General features: G+C 41.8%; 1 protein-coding gene across 1 annotated transcript in view; it reads left to right on the top strand.

The window, feature by feature from the left end:
* Positions 1 to 21,214, top strand: part of dnai2b (dynein, axonemal, intermediate chain 2b) — a 58,504-nt gene that overhangs the window by 17,115 nt on the left and 20,175 nt on the right. The window contains exons 4-8 of the mRNA XM_078226058.1: positions 803 to 945; positions 2,469 to 2,582; positions 8,944 to 9,083; positions 12,673 to 12,795; positions 14,125 to 14,348. Of these exons, the coding sequence (XP_078082184.1) occupies positions 803 to 945; positions 2,469 to 2,582; positions 8,944 to 9,083; positions 12,673 to 12,795; positions 14,125 to 14,348 (744 nt within the window). The remainder of the gene's footprint in view (positions 1 to 802; positions 946 to 2,468; positions 2,583 to 8,943; positions 9,084 to 12,672; positions 12,796 to 14,124; positions 14,349 to 21,214) is intronic.

Genomic DNA, 21,214 nt, shown 5'->3' with positions numbered 1-21,214 from the left:
TGTAAGAGAAAAAAATAATATGACAGTTGTTTGCTTGTGCATCATCAATTCTTTGACAATTGGATTCAGAATGTCTAGTTTTTAAGTTTATTTATTAGTGTCACAAGTAGGTTTACATTAACGCTGTATTGAAGTTACAGTGAAAATCCCCTAGTCACCGCACTCTGGCACCTGTTCAGATACACTGAGGGAGAATTTAACATGGCCAGCATGTGTTTTGGACCGTGGCAGGAAACAAGGGCACCTGGAGAAAACCCACGCAGACACAGAGAACGTGCAGAGTCCGCACAGGCAGTTACCCAAACCGGGAATCAAACTCAGGTCCCTGGTGCTGTGAAGCAGCAGTGCTAACCACAGTGCCACCTGTCTGTGTATTCAATATTATTCTCAGAATAACAGCATTACTAAATAATCTAAGATTGAATGTAATGTGGCATCAAACTTTTCTCTGGTAAAAACAATTAATCTTGAAAAGCATGAACTGATTTTTGTTGCATTGTTTTGTTGAAAAATGAATGCTTTTGAAATGTGCTACACAGACAGTGGTTGTAAATGGTCTTGCAAAAACTGAGGCAAAGTATGTTGTTTCTTAAAGTTTTCAAAATTAGCCAAAAACCAGGTCTCTCTGATCAACAGGCTTTTTCATTTTTGCTGCATTAAATGAGTACAGCCGTGCATATTAATGTCAATGGACCTAAAAGCAGACATGCTGCAGAAATACATAGGTGGGGGCGATTATATTTTATCTTGGAATTTATGAAATGAAGAAAACCCATTGCATCATCTTTGTTTCGTTTGTTAGTGACCCTAATGAAATTAAGCGGACAGTATCTCACCTCTCATGGCATCCAGATCAAGGGCGGAAACTGGCAATTTCTTATTGTTGTCTGGAGTTTCAAAGAGCTGCTGACAATATGAGTTATGACTCGTACATCTGGGACATGGGTAACTCAATTATTATATACTTCTGCTGTCGAATTGTAATTGTTTTTTTTAAGAACCTAATTAAGTAACTTTTTAGAACTTTTTAACATTATTATTCACTAAACAGTACAGAATAATGAAGGGAGCAAGTTAAACACTGAAAAGTAAATGTGTACGTTCAGTAGGGTCACTTAAGCAACCTTATGTCTCATTAGCGTTCCAACTCAAGCTGACCTCACCAAGTAGTTACAAGTTTGAGTATTAGGAGTGCTAATTACTTGAATCAAGAAACCAGAACTGACCTGAATTTTGTGCGATGTCAGCCGAAGTACGCACTCAATGTGGAGTTCAAATGAAGCTATGATAAGAAGAGCCTTTACCTATTGTAACTGATAACAATCTCCTGTGGGAGGGGCAGAAAATTCAATGGACTGTTTAGGCAAAAAAACTTGCACCAGTGGAGCTATCTGATGATAAGTGAGTTGCTTTTCCAACCTAAAACTGTGGAAAAGATGCAAAAGGCACCAGTGCAGAAGGCCTGAAAGCAGAAAGAATTCTGAAGAGGCACTGATCAGTGGGCTGTGCAAAATCAAGTGTTAATGATTTGTGTCAGCTGCACTGCTGTACGTCCTGCTAATATTGGAATGCAGTAATCATTTGGTCCCCAAACCTGTGGAAATCCAGTTTCTGATCACCCATATACTTTGGAGCTCTTCTTCTTTCAGAAATGCACAGGGTAATATGACAAAAGAACTGTTGGTGTATATTGACAGAACTTTCTATTCATTGTTGATAAGAAACAAGACCCCATATTCTGACTAATCTTATTGCCTTTAACTTAATGCTTGCCTGTTAAGCCAAACAGTATTGATTTACAAACTTGCCTTTTAATTACTTTAATTTATGTTGTTTTCTTTTGTCACTTATCTTATTTTCTTGGCTGTCTTCTCAATTGATTAACTTAAGATTGAAAATTATATACATGCAACAGTGCCACAAAACCAGTGTGTAGGTTGCCCTGATCGTTAATGTTAAATCTACAACTCCTGGAATCCGCAGCAAAGTATCAAACACTGGACCATAACTTGTCACCCCAAGAACATAGGTCATAAAATCTGTGTAAAGGTGTCACTCAGGTTTCAAATTATTTTAAAGCACTTATGGATGTTTTTGGGATCTGTATATCCTTGTGCTTTGTATATTTTTGCCACATGTCATCCTCTCTCTGATCAGCAAAGGACCTTCTCCTCGGATTCTGTCTTTGCCACTCTGGAACATGCCCCTAGTCGGCATGTAACTGTGGCCTGGGATGAGGCAGCCTTTTGTTTTTTCCCTTCTTGGGTGCAAGTACCATGTCATTTATCCCCCCCAAAAATAATTTTGAATGAAGGCTATCACTCTTCAATAATTTTGTAGTTTACCTAAGAAATGGGTGGCATATGACCTTTTTTCTGCTGCTAAACAGAGGTGAATCCAAACTGTAATTCCATGATCCAGTTATTATGTTGGAAGAATCTATACTTAATCCCATTTTGTTTCTACAGAAAATCTAAATAAACATGAAACAGTGATAAAGCCGGTGTCTCCTCTTCTGTGTCTGGAGTACAACCCCAAAGATTCACACATTCTGGCTGGAGGCTGTTACAATGGACAGATGGGTCAGTGAGTGAATGCTACCAATATAAATGTGTCAAGCCTTGCAATGTTCAACAATGTTAAAATTTTAATTATTATAATAGATTATGTAACTCATGAAGATTGATACAGAAATTCCATTCCCATCGAGGAAAGTCATCAAAGTTTTTTTGGCACTTTTGTATTAGCTATGTTTGGAAACTAAATGACCCAATTGTCACCTAGTAGGATGTCACCTGTAATATAGTATTTCAAGCATTTCATAAACAGAACAGCTTGTGCTTTAAAAACAAATTCCCTTTTCTTAAATAAAATGGAACAACAAACATGGGAAATGAATCATGAAAAACAAAGGAAAGAAACCATATCTAAGGAAACATACACTGGCATTGGAGGGAGCCCAGAGAAGGTTCACTAGGTTGATCCCTTGGCATAAAAGGATTTTCTTACGAGGAAAGGTTGAGTAGGTAGGGTCTGTACTCATGGGAGTTTTGAAGAATGAGAGGCGACCTTATTGAGACATATAGGATTCTCATATAGGGGCTTGACAGAGTAGATACTGAGAGGTTGTTTCCTCTTCTGGGAGAGTCTAAAACCAGAGGGCATAATCTCAAGAGTAAGGGGTCACCCAATTGAGACAGAGATGAGGAATTTCTTCTCACAGAGGGTAGTGAATCTGTGGAATTCTTTACCACAGAGAGCTGTAGAGGCTGAGTTGTTAAGTATGTTCAAGGCTGAGAAAGGCTGAATTTTAATCAGTAAGAGAACCAAGGGTTATGGAGATAAGGCGAGAAAGCAGAGTTGAGGATTATCATATTCAGTAATGATCCCATTGAATGGTGGAGCAGACTTGATGGGCCAAATAAACCAAGATATAGAAGGAATCCTTAGCGTTTAGGATTATAATCTCTGGAGTTCAGAGAAATGATCACACTGAAAGTTATAAAATTCTTAGAAGGCAAACAACTGTGGCTTGGGATGAAACAGCCTTTTGTTTTTTTCCCTTGTGTGTAAGTACCATGTCATTTATCCTCCACAAATAATTCTGAATGAAGGCTGAACAGGAACACATTCATTTCAGAGCTAAATAGTAACTCTAAAATAAGCAAAATAAAAAGTATATGTATTAGTGTTACAAGTAGGCTTACATTAACACTGCAATGAAGTTACTGTGAAAATCCCCTCGTTGCCACACTCAGACAAACAAAGAACAGTACAGCACAGGAAACAGGCCCTTCGGCCCTCCAAGCCTGTGCCGCTCCTTGGTCCAACTAGACCAATCGTTTGTATCCCTCCATTCCCAGGCTGCTCATGTGACTATCCAGGTAAGTCTTAAACGATGTCAGCGTGCCTGCCTCCACCACCCTACTTGGCAGCGCATTCCAGGCCCCCACCACCCTCTGTGTAAAAAACACCTGTTCGGGTACACTGAGGGAGAATTTAGCATGGCCAATGCACTTAACCAGCACATCTTTTGGACTGTGGGAGGAAATCGGTGCACTGGGAGGAAACCCATACAGACACGGGGAGAACGTGCAAACTACACACAGACAGTGACCCAAGCCGGGAATTGAACCCAGGTCCCTGGTGCTAACCACTGTGCCACCCAAATACTGTGGATGCTGGAATCTGAAACAAGAACAGAGAATGCTGGATTAAATCTAGATTGTGACTTTTCTGCTCCATCTTAACCCCCTTTTTTTAAACATCCCATCCATGTATTGTCTTCCCTTCCCTACAAAAGGCCATCTGTCTTTTGTTCTTAATGTTGCTACTTTTTATTGCAATCTCTCACACTTTAATATCCAACACATTCTCCCTCCCTTCAGTTCTCATGAAGAACCAAAAGAACTCAAAATGTTAACTCTGCTTTCTCTTGTTACTGATGCTGACAGACCTGCTGCATTTTTCTCTGTTTTTGCAAATAGTAACTGTTGGGTAGTAACAACAACCTGAAATAAACATCGTTTTTCCCTATTTTTTTATTTTTCTAGCAATACTGTCAACTAACAGAAATGCTGAGCTGTGAGAATTTAAGAGCTGTCATCTGGAATTGAAATTGCATTGAAAGGCTTGCGAAATCCGTATTTAAATGTGGGTTTTAAAATATTAGTTTTGTTTGTGCATTGGTATCCCAGACTTCAAATTATTTTCAGTAGAGAGTGACAGTTGGTGTCTCAGTGAGGGAGTGCTGCTCGGGCTGCAGTAGAGTGTGACAGTTGGTGTCTCAGTGAGGGAGTGCTGCTCGGGCTGCAGTAGAGAGTGACAGTTGGGGAAGTGTGGGGAAGTTTTTTTTTTTTTTTCTTTTTTTCTTGCTGGTAATGGCTTCAGGGATGGCAGTTCAGGCAGTATGCTGCATCTCCTGTGGGATGTATGTGGTGAGGAAATCCAGTAGTGTTTCAGGAGATTTTAGTTGTAAGAAGTGCATTAGATTGCAGCTTCTGGAGGAGCGTGTAAAGGAGCTGGAGGGGGAGGTAGAGGAACTCCGCATAATTCGGGAGGCGGAGGTGGAAGTTGATAGGAGTTATAGAGAAATAGTAACTCCTAGAAATGAGGCTTGGGTCAATGCCAGGAGGAGGGGTAAGAAGCAATCGGGAAGACAATCCCCTGGGGCGGTTCCCCTCCATAATAGGTTTTCGGTGCTGGAGGCTACAGTTGAGGAGGAATCAACTGAGCATAGAGAGCAGATCTCTGGGGGTGAGCCGAGTGAGAAAGCTCAGGTGGTTAGGGGCTGTAAAAGACTGGGCCTTGTGATTGGGGACTCCACAATTAAGGGGACAGATAGGAGGGTCGGAACTAAAGGTAGGGACTCAGGGTTGGTGTGTTGCCTACCAGGGGCTGGGGTCCGGGATGTGTCTGACAGGGTATTCAGGACTCTTAGGGGGGAGGGAGATAAACCACAAGTTATTGTACATGTGGGGACACACGACATAGGGAGGATAGGGGAAGGGGATATTAGGCAGGGATTTATGGAGTTGGGGTGGAAACTAAAGGCCAAGACTGACAGAGTGGTTATCTCTGGACTCTTGCCTGTACCACGGGATAGTTTAGAGAGGAATAGGGAGAGGGAAGGTTTGAATTCATGGCTGAAGGGATGGTGCAGGAGGGAGGGGTTCAGGTACTTAAGCAATTGGGGCTCGTACTGGGGAAGGTGTGACCTCTATGAGAAGGATGGTCTACACCTTAATCAGAAGGGGACCAATATCCTGGGGGGTAAATTTGCTAAGGCCATGCAGGGAGGTTTAAACTGATTCGGGGGGGGGGAGGGATCCTGAGTAGTGGGGCTGAAAGTGAGGGATGCATGGATGGGGACTGCAATGCACGGCATTGCAGAGGTGGGGTGGAGCAGGGTTTGAAATGTGTATACTTCAATGCCAGGAGTATTCGCAATAAAGTGGGTGAACTTGCAGCGTGGATCAGTACCTGGGACTTCGATGTTGTGGCTATTTCAGAGACATGGATAGAGCAGGGGCAGGAATGGATGCTGCAGGTCCCGGGGTTCAAATGTTTTAGTCGAAGTAGGGAAGGAGGTAGAAGAGGGGGAGGGGTAGCATTATTGGTCAGAGATTGTATCACAGTGTCAGAGAGGAGGTTTGATGAGGACTTATCTGTTGAGGTAGTATGGGCGGAGATTAGAAATAGGAGAGGAGAGGTCACCCTGTTGGGAGTCTTTTATAGACCTCCTAAAAATTCTAGAGAGGTTGAGGAAAGGATTGCGGAGTCAATCCTGCTTAGGAGTGAAAGTAATAGGGCAATTGTTATGGGGGATTTTAACTTGACTAATATTGACTGGAATTGTTATAGCTCTAGCTCGTTAGAGGGGTCAGTTTTTGTTCAAAGCGTGCAGGAAGGTTTTTTGACTCAGTATGTAGACAGGCCAACTAGAGGTGAGGCTATATTGGATCTGGTGCTGGGAAATGAGCCAGACCAGGTGCTAGACTTGGAAGTTGGTGTGCATTTTGGTGATAGTGACCACAATTCGGTTACGTTCACCTTAGTGATGGAAAGGGATAGGCATGAACCTCGGGCCAGTGGTTTTAGCTGGGGGAAGGGTAATTATGAGGCTATTAGGAGAGAATTAGGAAACATAGGTTGGACTAGGAGATTACAGGGACTGGGAACGTCCGACATGTGGAGTTTTTTCAAGGAGCAGCTACTGCGAGTCTGTGATAGGTATGTCCCTGTCAGGCAAGGAGGAATTGGTAGGGCTAGGGAACCGTGGTGCACCAAAAAAGTTTCTTTGTTGGTTAAAAAGAAAAAGGAGGCTTATGTTCGGATGAGACGTGAGCACTCGGGTAGTGCACTAGAAAGCTTTAGATTGGCTAAGAGGGAGTTGAAGAGCGAGCTTAGAAGGGCTAAAAGGGGACATGAGAAGACTTTGGCGGATAGGGTTAAAGAGAATCCTAAGGCGTTCTATAGGTATGTCAAGAACAGAAGGTTGGTTAGGGCAAGTTTAGGGCCAGTTATAGATGGCAGAGGGAAGTTATGTGTGGAACCGGAGGAGATTGGTGAAGCATTGAACCAATATTTCTCTTCGGTGTTCACGCAAGGGGACATGAATATAGCTGAGGAGGACACTGGGTTGCAAGGGAGTAGAATAGACAGTATTACAGTTGATAAGGAGGATGTGCAGGATATTCTGGAGGGTCTGAAAATAGATAAATCCCCTGGTCCGGATGGGATTTATCCAAGGATTCTCTGGGAGGCAAGAGAAGTGATTGCAGAGCCTCTGGCTCTGATCTTCAGGTCGTCGTTGGCCTCTGGTATAGTACCAGAAGATTGGAGGTTAGCGAATGTTGTCCCATTGTTTAAGAAGGGGAACAGAGACTTCCCCGGGAATTATAGACCGGTGAGTCTCACTTCTGTTGTCGGCAAGATGTTGGAAAAAATTATAAGGGATAGGATTTATAGTTATTTGGAGAGTAATGAATTGATAGGTGATAGTCAGCATGGTTTTGTGGCAGGTAGGTCGTGCCTTACTAACCTTATTGAGTTTTTTGAGAAAGTGACCAAGGAGGTGGATGGGGGCAAGGCAGTGGACGTGGTATATATGGATTTTAGTAAGGCGTTTGATAAGGTTCACCATGGTAGGCTTCTGCAGAAAATGCAGATGTATGGGATTGGGGGTGATCTAGGAAATTGGATCAGGAATTGGCTAGCGGATAGGAAACAGAGGGTGGTGGTTGATAGTAAATATTCATCATGGAGTGCGGTTACAAGTGGTGTACCTCAGGGATCTTTTTTGGGGCCACTGCTGTTTGTAATATTTATTAATGATCTGGATGAGGGTATAGTTGGGTGGATTAGCAAATTTGCTGATGACACCAAAGTCGGTGGTGTGGTAGACAGTGAGGAAGGGTGTCGTAGTTTGCAGGAAGACTTAGACAGGTTGCAAAGTTGGGCCGAGGGGTGGCGGATGGAGTTTAATGCGGAGAAGTGTGAGGTAATTCACTTTGGTAGGAATAACAGATGTGTTGAGTATAGGGCTAACGGGAGGACTTTGAATAGTGTGGAGGAGCAGAGGGATCTAGGTGTATGTGTGCATAGATCCCTGAAAGTTGGGAATCAAGTAGATAAGGTTGTTAAGAAGGCATATGGTGTCTTGGCGTTTATTGGTAGGGGGATTGAATTTAGGAGTCGTAGCGTTATGTTGCAACTGTACACAACTCTGGTGCGGCCGCACTTGGAGTACTGTGTGCAGTTCTGGTCCCCACATTACAGGAAGGATGTGGAGGCTTTGGAGAGGGTGCAGAGGAGGTTTACCAGGATGTTGCCTGGTATGGAGGGGAGATCCTATGAGGAGAGGCTGAGGGATTTGGGATTGTTTTCGCTGGAAAGGCGGCGGCTAAGAGGGGATCTTATTGAAACATATAAGATGATTAGAGGTTTAGATAGGGTGGATAGTGATAGCCTTTTTCCTCTGATGGAGAAATCCAGCACGAGGGGGCATGGCTTTAAATTGAGGGGGGGTAGTTATAGAACCGATGTCAGGGGTAGGTTCTTTACCCAGAGGGTGGTGAGGGATTGGAATGCCCTGCCAGCATCAGTAGTAAATGCGCCTAGTTTGGGGGCGTTTAAGAGATCCGTAGATAGGTTCATGGACGAAAAGAAATTGGTTTAGGTTGGAGGGTCACAGTTTTTTTTTTAACTGGTCGGTGCAACATCGTGGGCCGAAGGGCCTGTTCTGCGCTGTAATGTTCTATGTTCTATGTTCACTGAGGGCAGATTAGGCTAGGATATTGAGAACTTTATGATTTAGAAAAGAAGCACAACAATAATTGATTACATGGAATATTTCTTCATACAGAACTAACATCAATAGGAGTTCTCCAGCATTAAAAATAGCGGTTTTGCTAAAGATCCACATTTTCTCTTGCTATATAGGATACTGGGATACACGGAAAGGAGGTCAGGCAGTTGAAATGCCAGCAATTGAACTCGGTCATCGGGATCCTGTGTACAAGATCATTTGGCTACAATCTAAAACAGGAACGGAATGTTTTTCTGCTTCTACTGATGGACAGGTAACTGTCGGAAAAAAATATACTTCAAGTATTTCATTGTTCCTAGTGACAGCCAAGTTCCTGCCACAAAAAGGTACTGTGCTTGCCCTAAACATGCACTAGAAATATGTAGTAAACTACAACGAAATTCACCCTTTTTAATCTCAAACTTTTCAATGTGGTTCATTCCTGAGAGATTTACTAAATGGTTTGACATACATTGTGTCCTTGTGCTACACATGAAACATTTGTCGGGAGAAAAAAATCTTTTGGGAGGCCATACATGCAACAAAAAATTTGTGGAGGAAAAGCAGAAGCATAAATGACAACAAATTATCACGTTGTGTGATCTTAAACATGATCTTGAAAAGGGGCATGATGGCAAGCCTGTCACTGGACAGTGAAGTTCAATAGTTATAAATTATAGATACAAGAGTAAGGAATTTGAAAGTGATGAATTTACAAAAACTATTTAGTAAAAAGTTTATCTTTCTACACTATTAGCAGTTTATAAAACCTTGCAGAAATTGGACTGAGATTAATCTGCGTGAGATTTAAAAATATTGTAATTAACACATGAAATTCACTATTCAAAACTTTCTACTACATTTAACCTTAACATTCGTTGGTTACCAGATACGGACTCTGCTTCCTGCACAAATAGTGAACATAAAGGTAGAAAGGCTTCATGTTTCAGGAAGATAAATTTCATTAATGTATTGTTATTAATGCACACATTATAGATATAAGTTAGAAATTATTGTTGCTGATAAAAATAAATGTTTAACATATTTCTATGACTTTCTTAGTCCATTATATTAACAGAGATGGTAATCTCTTTATTAACACCAACAGTAATTTCGAGCCTTCTATTCAAAATATAGAGGTTAAGTAGATCAGAATGGAAGGAAGACTGATGATTTGCTGTAGATGATTCCCTTTGTTATCCTGCCAGTCTGTCACAATGCTTCCAAACTGGAATGGCAGGGCAGTTAAAATATTCAAAGAGCTGCACATCAGCAGAAAAAGAGCACCATTGAGCAGTGAGAACCAATTGCTGTTTGCTCTGGAGAGAGATTTCCTCAGCATGAAGCCAAAACTATGCTGTGGAAGTGCTTTCTGGAGAGCACTGACACAGTTGATATTGTTGAATGCACACAGGTCTGTAGCATATTTCTATCAAAGTCCATTATAAAAGATGAGATCACAGAGTACTTGGAAGTGCATGGTTAAGTAGGACTGAGTCAGCACAGCTTTGTCAAGGGGAGGTCATGTCTGACAAATCTGTTAGAGTTCTTTGAGGAGGTAACAAGGAAGTTAGATAAAGGAGAGCCAGTGGACATGATTTATTTAGATTTCCAGAAGGCCTTTGACAAGGTGCTGCATAGGAGACTGTTAAATACGTTAAGTGCCCAAGGTGTTAAGGGGAAGATCCTGGCATGGATAGAGAATTGGCTGACTGGCAGAAGGCAAAGAGTGGGGATAAAGGGGTCTTTTTCAGGATGGCAGCTGGTGACTAGTGGTGTGCCTCAGGGGTCAGTGCTAGGACCACAACTTTTCACAATATACATTAACGATTTGGAGGAAGGAACTGAAGACACTGTTGCTATGTTTGCAGATGATACAAAGATATGTCGAGGGACAGGTAGTATTGAGGAAGCAGGGGAGCTGCAGAAGGACTTGGACAGGCTAGGAGAGTGGGCAAAGAAGTGGCAGATGGAATACAATGTGGAAAAGTGTGAGGTTATGCACTTTGAAAGGAGGAATGGAGGCATAGACTATTTTCTAAATGGGAAAATGCTTAGGAAATCAGAAACACAAAGGGACTTGGGAGTCCTTGTTCAAGATTCTCTTAAGGTTAACGTGCAGGTTCACTCGGCAATTAGGAAGGCAAATGCAATGTTAGCATTCATGTCGAGAGGGCTAGAATACAAGAGCAGGGATGTACTTCTGAGGCTGTATATAGCTCTGGTCAAGCCCCATTTGGAGTATTGTGAGCAGTTTTGGGCCCCATATCTAAGGAAGGATGTGCTGGCCTTGGAAAGGGTCCAGAGGAGGTTCACAAGAATGATCCCTGGAATGAAGAGTTTGTCGTATGAGGAACGGTTGAGGACTCTGGGTCTGTACTCATTGGAGTTTAGAAGGATGAGGGGGGATCTTATTAAAACTTACAGGATACTGCGAGGCCTGGATAGAATGGATGTGGAGAGGATGTTTCCACTAGTAGGAAAAATTAGAACCAGAGGGCACAACCTCAGGCTGAAGGGACAATCCTTTAAAACAGACATGAGGAGGAATTTCTTCAGCCAGAGAGTGGTGAATCTGTTGAACTCTTTGCCACAGAAGACTGTGGAGGCCAGGTCATTGAGTGTCTTTAAGACAGAGATAGATAAGTTCTTGATTAATAAGAGAATCGGGGTTATGGAGAAAAGGTAGGAGAATGGGGAAGAGAAAAATATAAGCCATGATTGAATGGCGGAACAGACTCGATGGGCTGAGTGGCCTAATTCTGTTCCTAGGTCTTATGGTCTTATCACTGACAGATATGCCAATTGCTGTGTTGAATAGCCTTGATCAACTGACAACTTTGAAACAAATTCACTATTAGAATGCACTTTATTTCATGAAATTGTATTCATTGTAAATACATATTTCAAACTCTGAATTTTCATCTCCTGTTAACTCTAATTTAAAGTTCTCTCAGGTTGACACAAAATAACCCATGACACTGTTTGACAAAGAGCAAGGGACGTCTCCTCATGTCCTACCAACATTTAACCAAAACCACCAAAAACAATTATCTGGTCATTATCTCATTGCTGTACATGAGCTGGCTGCTTCGTTTTCTTTCATCATAACAGTAAGCACACTTGAATAGTACTTTACTGGCTACGAAGCACTTTGAGATGACCTGAGATGATGGAAAGTGATACAAAGCTACATTCTTTCTTTCATACCATCAAAATCTTTGTTCTTGATATATTTGTTCTCGGAGTACATTTTCTCACTTTAAGTTAATTTTGAGGGCAAAATATTGCTAAAAATCAAAGGCTGGAATTTTCCGTTCCCTGCGTGGTAGGTTTTCCGGTGACGGAGGTGGTTCACCATTGGCTTGTGGTGGGATCTTCTGGTTCCGTCATAATCAATGGCCATTTGTGTTGCTCGCTGGCCGTGCTGCCAGGGAACCTGCCATGGGCATGTTGCCTTCGTGTGGAGATGCCGGCGTTGGACTGGGGTAAACACAGTAAGAAGTTTAACAACACCAGGTTAAAGTCCAACAGTTTTATTTGGTAGCAAAAGCCACACAAGCTTTCGGAGCCTTAAGCCCCTTCTTCAGGTGAGTGGGAATTCTGTAAAGCCCTGTTTGTGAACAGAATTCCCACTCACCTGAAGAAGGGGCTTAAGGCTCTGGAAGCTTGTGTGGCTTTTGCTACCAAATAAACCTGTTGGACTTTAACCTGGTGTTGTTAAACTTCTTACCATGTTGCCTTCAGCAGAACTGGAAGATCCCACATAGAAGGGCCAGGAAATCTCACTCACAGTTTATTCATGATTAAATATAGCATCCAATGTTAAGAACAAGAATATTACAGTGTGATCTAATGTATAGGTGCTGTGGTGGGATATCAGGAAATTAAGTGAACCTGTAGAGAGACTCGTTCTGGACGTTACAAAGAAAGACAATCCGGATATTGCATATGGAGCGGTTTCACTGGAGTTTGAATCCACCATGGTAACTATAATAAGTTTGTCTCAATGTCACAAATTTCACCAGCAATGAAGGGAATATGCTTGCTTAAAAGTAGAATTTCTCAGTTTTGGGAAAAATTGGATTATTGAAGCAGAGACGAAAGCTTTGTGGCAGAAGGGAAGCGGTTCCCTTTTTTAAAAAACATACCTCACATGAAATGCTTTCATGCAATATCAGCAGATGCCTGGTAGCAGATTGCTTTGCCTATCTGGGAAATAATGTATAGCTTAGGAGAGCTGAGAAAAGAAGATAAGTATCAAAAATAAGTTGTTTTTAAAGTTTATTTATTAGTGTCACAGGTAGGTTTACATTAACACTGCAATGAAGTTACTGTGAAAATCCCCTAGTCGCCACACTCTGGTGCCTGTTCGGGTACACTGAGGGAGAATTTAGCATGCCCAATGCACCTAACCAGCATGTTTTTCGGAATGTGGGAGGAGACCAGAGCACCTGGAGAAAACCCATGTCGACATGGGGAGAACGTGCAGACTCCGCACAGACAGTGACCTGAGGCTGGAATCGAAGTGAGGCAGCAGTGCTAACCACTGTGCTGCCGTGCCGCCCCTTGGGATAATAGTTGGGATAATAGTGCATTCCAAATAGACAAATGAAATTTTAATCTTTTCTTCTTTGTTAATAAGTTCATTCCTTCTGTGAATGAGTCAGGTAGGAATTTATAGTCCAATTACTCTGTCAGAAATGTATAGATTCATCCATAATAGTAATAGAATTCTATTATCATTAAGGCATAGGCATAACATGTGAAGTCTCCAAACCTGACATCTAGAATTAGAAGGCCTCTTTAAACTAGTTAGTTTCACTCCATTATCATATTAATCAGTCTTGTACTAAGTGATTTATAACCCCCACCTTCTGTCAGTTTGATAATTGGAAGTCCTTTTGTCCTCTTAATCTAATATAGAGTTTGCATTTGGAAAGATGTTTATGTATTTTGGTGCTCTAAACGTTACAGCATGAGCTGCAATAGGGGGGCAAAAGGTCAATGAATGAATAAAGCAGTACAGCCTTTAATTAAAAGTTGTCTGATTCAGATTATTTGATAGCACTACATTTCCGTTTTGCTCTTGCCACATTAGTTGCTTAACCTTTTTTAAACACGAAGAACAGTTTCACATAATCCAGAGAAAGCTTAAAGAATAATGGCAATATTCATATAATTATTTTTCTGTTATTTTAGCACCAGATCTTATCTGGTTAATTTTGAAGATCAGAAAACTTAATTTACGTTTGACAAAATTGACAAAAGTCTTAATTAATTGTTATTGAGTTTTATTTTGTTTTTCTCTATAGCCAACCAAGTTCATGGTTGGGACAGAACAAGGTGTCGTAATATTGGGGAATCGAAAAGGAAAATTACCAGCTGAGAAGATTGTGTCCACCTTCACTGGCCATCATGGTCCAATCTATGCTGTGCAGAGAAATCCTTTCTACCCAAAGAACTTTCTAACAGTTGGAGATTGGACAGTCAGAATTTGGTCTGAGGAAATCAGGGACTCATCCATTATATGGACTAAGTGAGTAAAATACATATTATTTAATAATAGAAAAAATAAAATAAAAGCTCTGATAATTGTAATAGTATTTAAGATAGTAAAAATACACCGTTGCACTTAGAATTTGATAACTCAAACAAAAGACAATTAGACTGAAATTCCATGGGATTTTTCACCAATTTCCCATGGAATCTTGGGAGGTCAGCAGAGGCATGGTTGCTTCAGGTATCCATTGTCTGTGAGTTTCTTGACTGACATGTAAAAGGTAAAGGGCAGGATTTTCCAGCCATGTTCACCCCCAAACTGGAAAATCCTGCCCAAGGTCAACGGACCTTTCCATGGTCCACCCTTCATCGCTCCTATTTCCACGGTGGGCGGAATGAGAAAATTCGTCCCATAATGTCCTATGTTAATGGTTGTGGGTTTTAACAGAAAAAGATAATAACATGGTTTGCATGTGTGGATTCAAACAAACACACAACAGATTTTATTGAAGAGCTGCTCTTTGCACTGCATCAAATACAAAACCGAAAGTAAAACAGCTGCCTAAGCACACACCCTATGACATCACCATCAAATCTTGTGATCAGTTCTTAAAACAACCTGCACCCTTTTTAAAATACATAACAAAAAGCAGGTCTCTTAAAAGGCAAATGATGGTCAGGAGGCTGATCTTGGACCAGGAACACCCTCAGCTAGAAGTCACACTCTTGAGCCTTCAAGAAAACCTGGCATGTCAGTGTAGATATAAAGCCCTCAGCAAGGGGATATCACAGTGAATTTCAGCTTAGGCTGGTGGTCCGGTCTAAAAGATTGTTGAAATGTGAATTCAAAACATTGTTCTGGATTGTTCCCCTTGCTAACTGGGCAAGTAGGTTCATGGCCAGCATTAAAATGCAAAATGAGAAACTGCATTGAAAAAAAAATTCTAAATCCACATTCCACCTTGGCAGTCAGTCAGTTGTTCAATCCTTGGTCGATGAGGGGTTGTGTCTTCTTGAACTTTCTTCTTGCCCTTCTGCTTTCACGCAATGGTGATGGTCTGTGTGGAGTTTGCACATTCTCCTCGTGTCTGCGTGGGTTTCCTCCGGGTGCTCCGGTTTCCTCCCACAGTCCAAAGATTTGCGGGTTAGGTTGATTGGCCATGCTAAAATTGCCCCTTAGTGTCCTGAAATGCGTAGGTTAGAGGGATTAGCAGGTAAATATGTAGGAATATGGGGGTAGGGCCTGAGTGGGATTGTGGTCGGTACAGACTCGATGGGCCCAATGGCCTCTTTCTGCACAGTAGGGTTTCTATGATTTCTATGATTTCAGGACTTGCCATTGTGGACAGTCCAGTGCACCCTCTTCCCAGCTGTTAAGGACAAAGCCAATCTTCTTCAAGTGGGCTTTAAGGGTATCTTTGAAACAAATCAAAGACATTCCAACAACCACTCACAGGCCAGAGTTACACCCAAAATGGTGCTTGCACTCACAAGCCCACCAGATGGTGGTAGTGAACCATATAACCACTCTAGGTGTCTCTTGGAGCAAGAATCGCTGCCTTCAGCACTGTAACTCCCTATAGCACAGGCAGAATTTATCTTAAATAAAAAAAACTTGGAAGCCCCCAAGTAACTTCCCTTGAAGTTAACTTCTGCATAAGCCTATTTAATAAGGTTTGCATTTTACCTGCCCCCTTGGCAAGGGGCACATAAAAAGGGTGGGTACCCACCTCACCACTGTCCCGCCCACACCCAAGCTCACCCTGAAAATATGGAGTGGGCGGGCACTGAAATCAGCAGCCCGCTCACCATATTTAAATAAGCAAGTGTCAATTGACCTTAGCAAGCCAATGGACCCCAATAATACATTGCTTAAGCCATAAAACTGTTGGTGTGGGCAGTGAGCTGGGAGTGGGCAGGCCATTTAAAAACAAATTCAAAGGGTGGGAAGAAAGGGGGGGTTACTATCTTCAAGGATAGCCTCCTCTTAGATAGGACTTCTTCCTTTTTGCCTGCCTGCTCCATTAAACACCACCCCTTCCCTAACCTATCCAAACCCACCTCCCCTTGACTTAATTCTCTCCAATTTCCATTGGGCTTTCTTCTCCCTGGTTGCAGTTCCAGCAGTGATCCCTAATGCACTGTTGGTGCTGCTGAGACAAATGGATTTGCCAGTAATGCCAATTGGCTGGCAGCTTCCAAGGGCACAGTATCCTCCCCAGCGAGGGGTGGAAGTCTGTCACAGACCCTATTTAGCCCACCAACCCACCTGCAGTATGATATGATGGCTGCAGAGCTAGCTGGCATGAAGCCAGCATGCTGACTCCGCTCCAGGAAGGGGGCTAGCTATCCGCAACTTTCTGGGTAAAAACATTTTTCCTTGTCTCACTGCTTAGTCTTATCTTGCAATTGTGCCCTGGTTCTAAACTCCCCAACCAAGGGAAACATCTAAGCATCTACCCTGTTTATTACTTTAAGTATTTTGTAGGTTTTAATGAGATTCTTCGAAACCCTAGAGAATTCAGGCCCAATTTGCCCAATCTCTATTCATAAGACAGTCCCGACATCCCCAGCAAGTCTATTGAATCTTCATTGCATTCATTCCCTCTATGGCAATAATATCCTTTCTAAGTTAAGGGGACCAAAACTGCATAGTACTCCAGGTGCTGTCTAACCATGCTCCTATACAATTGAAGCAGGACTTCACTACTCCTGCATTCAAATCCTCTTGCGATAAAGGCTAACATTCCATTAGCCTTCCTAATAGCTTGCTGCACCTGCATGTTAGACTTCAGTGACTTATGGACAAGGAAACCCAGGTCCCTTTGTATATCTACACTTTCTAACTTCTTACCATTTAATAAACGCTCTGCACATCTGTTCCTTTTACCAAAATGGATTACCTCACATTTTTTCATCTGCCACTCTTGCCCACTCACTAACTCTGTCCAAACCCTCCTGTAGCTGCTTTACATCTTCCTCACAACACGTATTCCCACCTAGCTTTGTATCAATCACAGACTTGGAAATATTGGCCTCCACATTCAAATCGTTGATATATAGTTTTATTTGTTTGCACCAACTGTGCTTCAGTGCTTGACTTATTTTTACACTTTTAATATTGAAGCATTATTTGCTCTATATAATTAAAAGTTACTTAAAGAATAAGCCATAGGGAATGTTGTGAATCAGAGTGATGGCATTTCATACCAAGGTATTATCACAATTCTCAATCTCAGCTTTATAATTTTGTACCTGCCAACTTGAAGTTAGGTGATCCTGACAGGGAGTGATAAACTATTGGTGGGGAAGATGTCCCAGTCACATTGCGTTCTCTCCCTTAGGGCTGGCTCAAGCATGCCTTTGCAGGAAAGATGGAAAAATAAATCACCAATACATTATCTGATTTTAGATTGGCTTTATCTGAATTCTGTGAGCATATTGCTTTTTTTAAAACCAGAGATCAGTAATGGCTAAACAAAGAAATAAAATAGTATAGAAGATTGTGAAACACCAGGAATATATTTAAGTGGGCGGCATGGTAGCACAGTGGTTAGCACTGTTGCTTCACAGCTCCAGGGACCTGGGTTCGATTCCCGGCTTGGGTCACTGTCTGTGTGGAGTTTGCACATTCTCCTCGTGTCTGCGTGGGTTTCCTCCAGGTGCTCCAGTTTCCTCCCACAGTCCAAAGATGTGCGTGTTAGGTTGATTGGCCATGCTAAAATTGCCCCTTAGTGTCCTGCGATGCGTAGGTTAGAGGGATTAGCGGGTAAAATATGTAGGGATATGGGGATAGGGCCTGGGTGGGATTGTGGTCGGTGCAGACTCGATGGGCCGAATGGCCTCTTTCTGTGCTGTAGGGTTTCTATGATTCTTCTATGATTCTGCTTGCAAATATTTTATATTTCTCCCATCCAATGACTAATCTGTTTTTCACCAAAGTAATCTTGGCTGGAATTCTCCGGCCATTCAAGCCCTGTCGCTGCTGTTAGCGAGAACAGAGAATTTGGCGCTCAGCCAAGTCTCCGTCCACTGCAGCAGGGCAGGAGAAACCCGGCCATGGGGCGAGGCCGGAGAATCCAGCCTCTTATTTCTTGTCTAAATATATTGGTTTATTTCTTTCAGATTTTCATCTAAATTCTGGTCTTTAGTTGAATGATAATGTAGATTTTAATGGTGATGGTTTGGAATTTCTATTGTAAGTTTTGGCTGCAGTTATTCATATTTCTTAAACACCTTTGAAGGAACTACAACACTATGGATGGGCTTTTCCAGTCGCACCCATGCTGAGACCAGAAATTCCTGCCCAATGGTCTGTCAAATTTTCCATCCTGCCCGTAACAATTCGCACGGCGGGTGGGACCATAAAATTTACCCATATGCTATGCACAGATAGTTTGACTTGATTACTTGTTCTTCATATTTTCTCATTGTGTACATCACATGACATTTTTACTTTTAAGTGGAAATACGGCAAAATATTTCAATATCATGGGCACAATCTTCCAGCTTGTTACACTGGCGGGATCTTCTGGTCCCACCAACTACATGCCCCCACCAGTGTTTCTTGGCGGCGTGGGGTGGAATCAATGGGAATTCCCATTAACAGCAGCCGGATCAGAAGATCCGCTGCCAGCCTCCCGCTGCCAAGAAAAATGCCACGGGGAGGCCAAAGAATTCCGGCGGATCTCTTTTATGTTAAGTATATCAGGAAAACAAATGTAGTTTTAGGGAATTTATATTTATATTAGTAAATATTAGAAATAAGGTATAGTTTTGAGTGGGTTAAATTTAGTTTTTCTATGTAAGGAAGGGTAAACTTGTAGTTAAATTCATGCTGGGCAAAGGAGTTTGTATGTCTAGGGGTTGGCACAGTTCAAACTGTGCTTCTGTTGTGCTTAGGGAGGTTATGTTATGAGAAGTAAATAAAAACTGTGGAAAAGTAGAAGCAGTGGCTTAGCAAGCGGAGACGTTTTAAGGTAGGAAAGCTTTTTGAGTTTAGTTTTGAACTGGATATATTGCAGTTGAAGATAAGAAGCCTGGGAGTGAACATCTCTCAGCTCTGCCAGAAGAAAAGCTGGATAAAGCAAGGGGGCTGCAAAAAAGCAGACTTCCTAAAGAACCAGATAAAATCCAGACAACCAGGGAAATGGGACAGAAAGAATGTCTTAAGAAAATTGAAGTTAAGGGAACAGAGACCAAGAAGTTGAACAAGGTACTGTTCAGGAAAATTCAAGGGAAAAACGGATGAAGTGTTCTGAGTTAAAGAGGCAGCTGCAGCAACCAGACTTTAAGTGGGAAAGCAGACTTCAGCAGTCAATCAAAAGTTTGGTGCCAACTTAATACAGTTTTGGAATCAACTGTTAAAGCAACGGTGAAGACAAAGGAACCATGAAAGAGGAGTGTAAAACCTAGAAGCAAATCATTGATGGATGCAGCTGAGTGAAAACATTGTTGCAAAAAAGAGTTAAAAGCGTATCCTTTTTGAAAGTGGAAATTTTAATCACTGTCTGGAAGCCGGAGTTTAGTGAGCCCAGGTGACTCATGGTATAAGAATCATCTGGGGGGATTTTGAGGAGAAATGCACAGAGCTTCACTCGGGTTCAGAGTGGCCTGTGTTTGACCACAGCCTGCTTGTGTGTTTAAAGGGATTGTCTTTGAGACCATTATAGCCCAAGATGCACTTTGTAACCCGTGTTAACCTTAAATTCTGTGTATATTTATGAAGCTAAGGGGGATTAAAGGAGTATTGTGTCATCATCAACCCTTTCTTGCTGTAGTATTTTTTTCTTGTTGTTAAAACTGAGTAGCTGTCCTGTGACTGCTCCTCCACATTTTCAACAAAAATGTAGAAGTCCTTTGAGCCAGGGTTCCATTGTGGGATCTTCCCGTCCAGTTATAAAATCAACTGGATCATAACAAGTAAGATAAATCACGGGCACCCGTTATCTTTGGGGGAAGGGCTGGGGTGAATTCCATTTTTTCAGGAGTACAAGATCAGGTGCCTTTTAAACACCCAACGTTCTTTGCATTTGCCTTAAAGGCATGGCTGGTTAGGTAGTGTGTATAACAGGCAGCTGATCTACTGTGGCCTATTTTGTGGTCTGAGACTGACTTTTAGCACGTGATTATCTAATGGATACACCAAACTGCCTGGCTAGTACATTATAGCATTGTAGTATATTTTCCTTCATTTACTAATTTTAGCAAGAAGAATCACTCTAACTTTCACTATCTTAGCCAAAAGGGGGCAGTATATGCTTGCAGTTATTGTGTTAGATGCATCAGAGGATAGCATGGTGGCTTATTTCAAGGACACCTCACACCACTGCGAAGAATTAGCATTCTTCAGATCCTTGTACATCCTACCTCACAATGGGGAAATGTCTGGCCTCCACTAGGTTCTCCCTTGTGACTACATATTGAAGTTTGACAACCAGCTATTTGAGTAATTGTAGGCAGCAACCTATTCCCCAATGCTTTGGTACAGCTTGTAGGACCTGTTGATATTTAACTTGCATCCAGTAACTGCAGAGCAAAAACAGGTAAATCAAATGGATAGCCAGCCACTTGCCCCATCTGCCACTCTTCAAGTTAAATAATGGGAAAGTGGCCAGGGAAGTTCAGTTCCGGGAAAATTTAAACTGGCAAATGTAAGTGATAGTTATTTTTCTTTGCATCCAGATTCAAACATTTGAAAGTATGATTTTAAAAATCATATCAGAAAGTTAGCAATGAAGTATAAAAATAGATTTTTGACTGAATTTTATGTCAATTACAATTGCTATCATCGCTGGATTGAAAAAGTGAAATCTTTAGAATTTTTGTGGGGGGACATGATTCCATCGTCACCATACCTTGTTCAAGTGGCAATGTCATTGAAATTCAACTTTTAGGTACATA

Source organism: Mustelus asterias, chromosome 12, assembly GCF_964213995.1.
Source record: "Mustelus asterias chromosome 12, sMusAst1.hap1.1, whole genome shotgun sequence".
NCBI classification, from domain to species: Eukaryota; Metazoa; Chordata; class Chondrichthyes; order Carcharhiniformes; family Triakidae; genus Mustelus; species Mustelus asterias.
The sequence above is the reverse complement of the archived record's forward strand: the minus strand, read 5'-3'. Positions and strand labels throughout refer to the sequence as shown.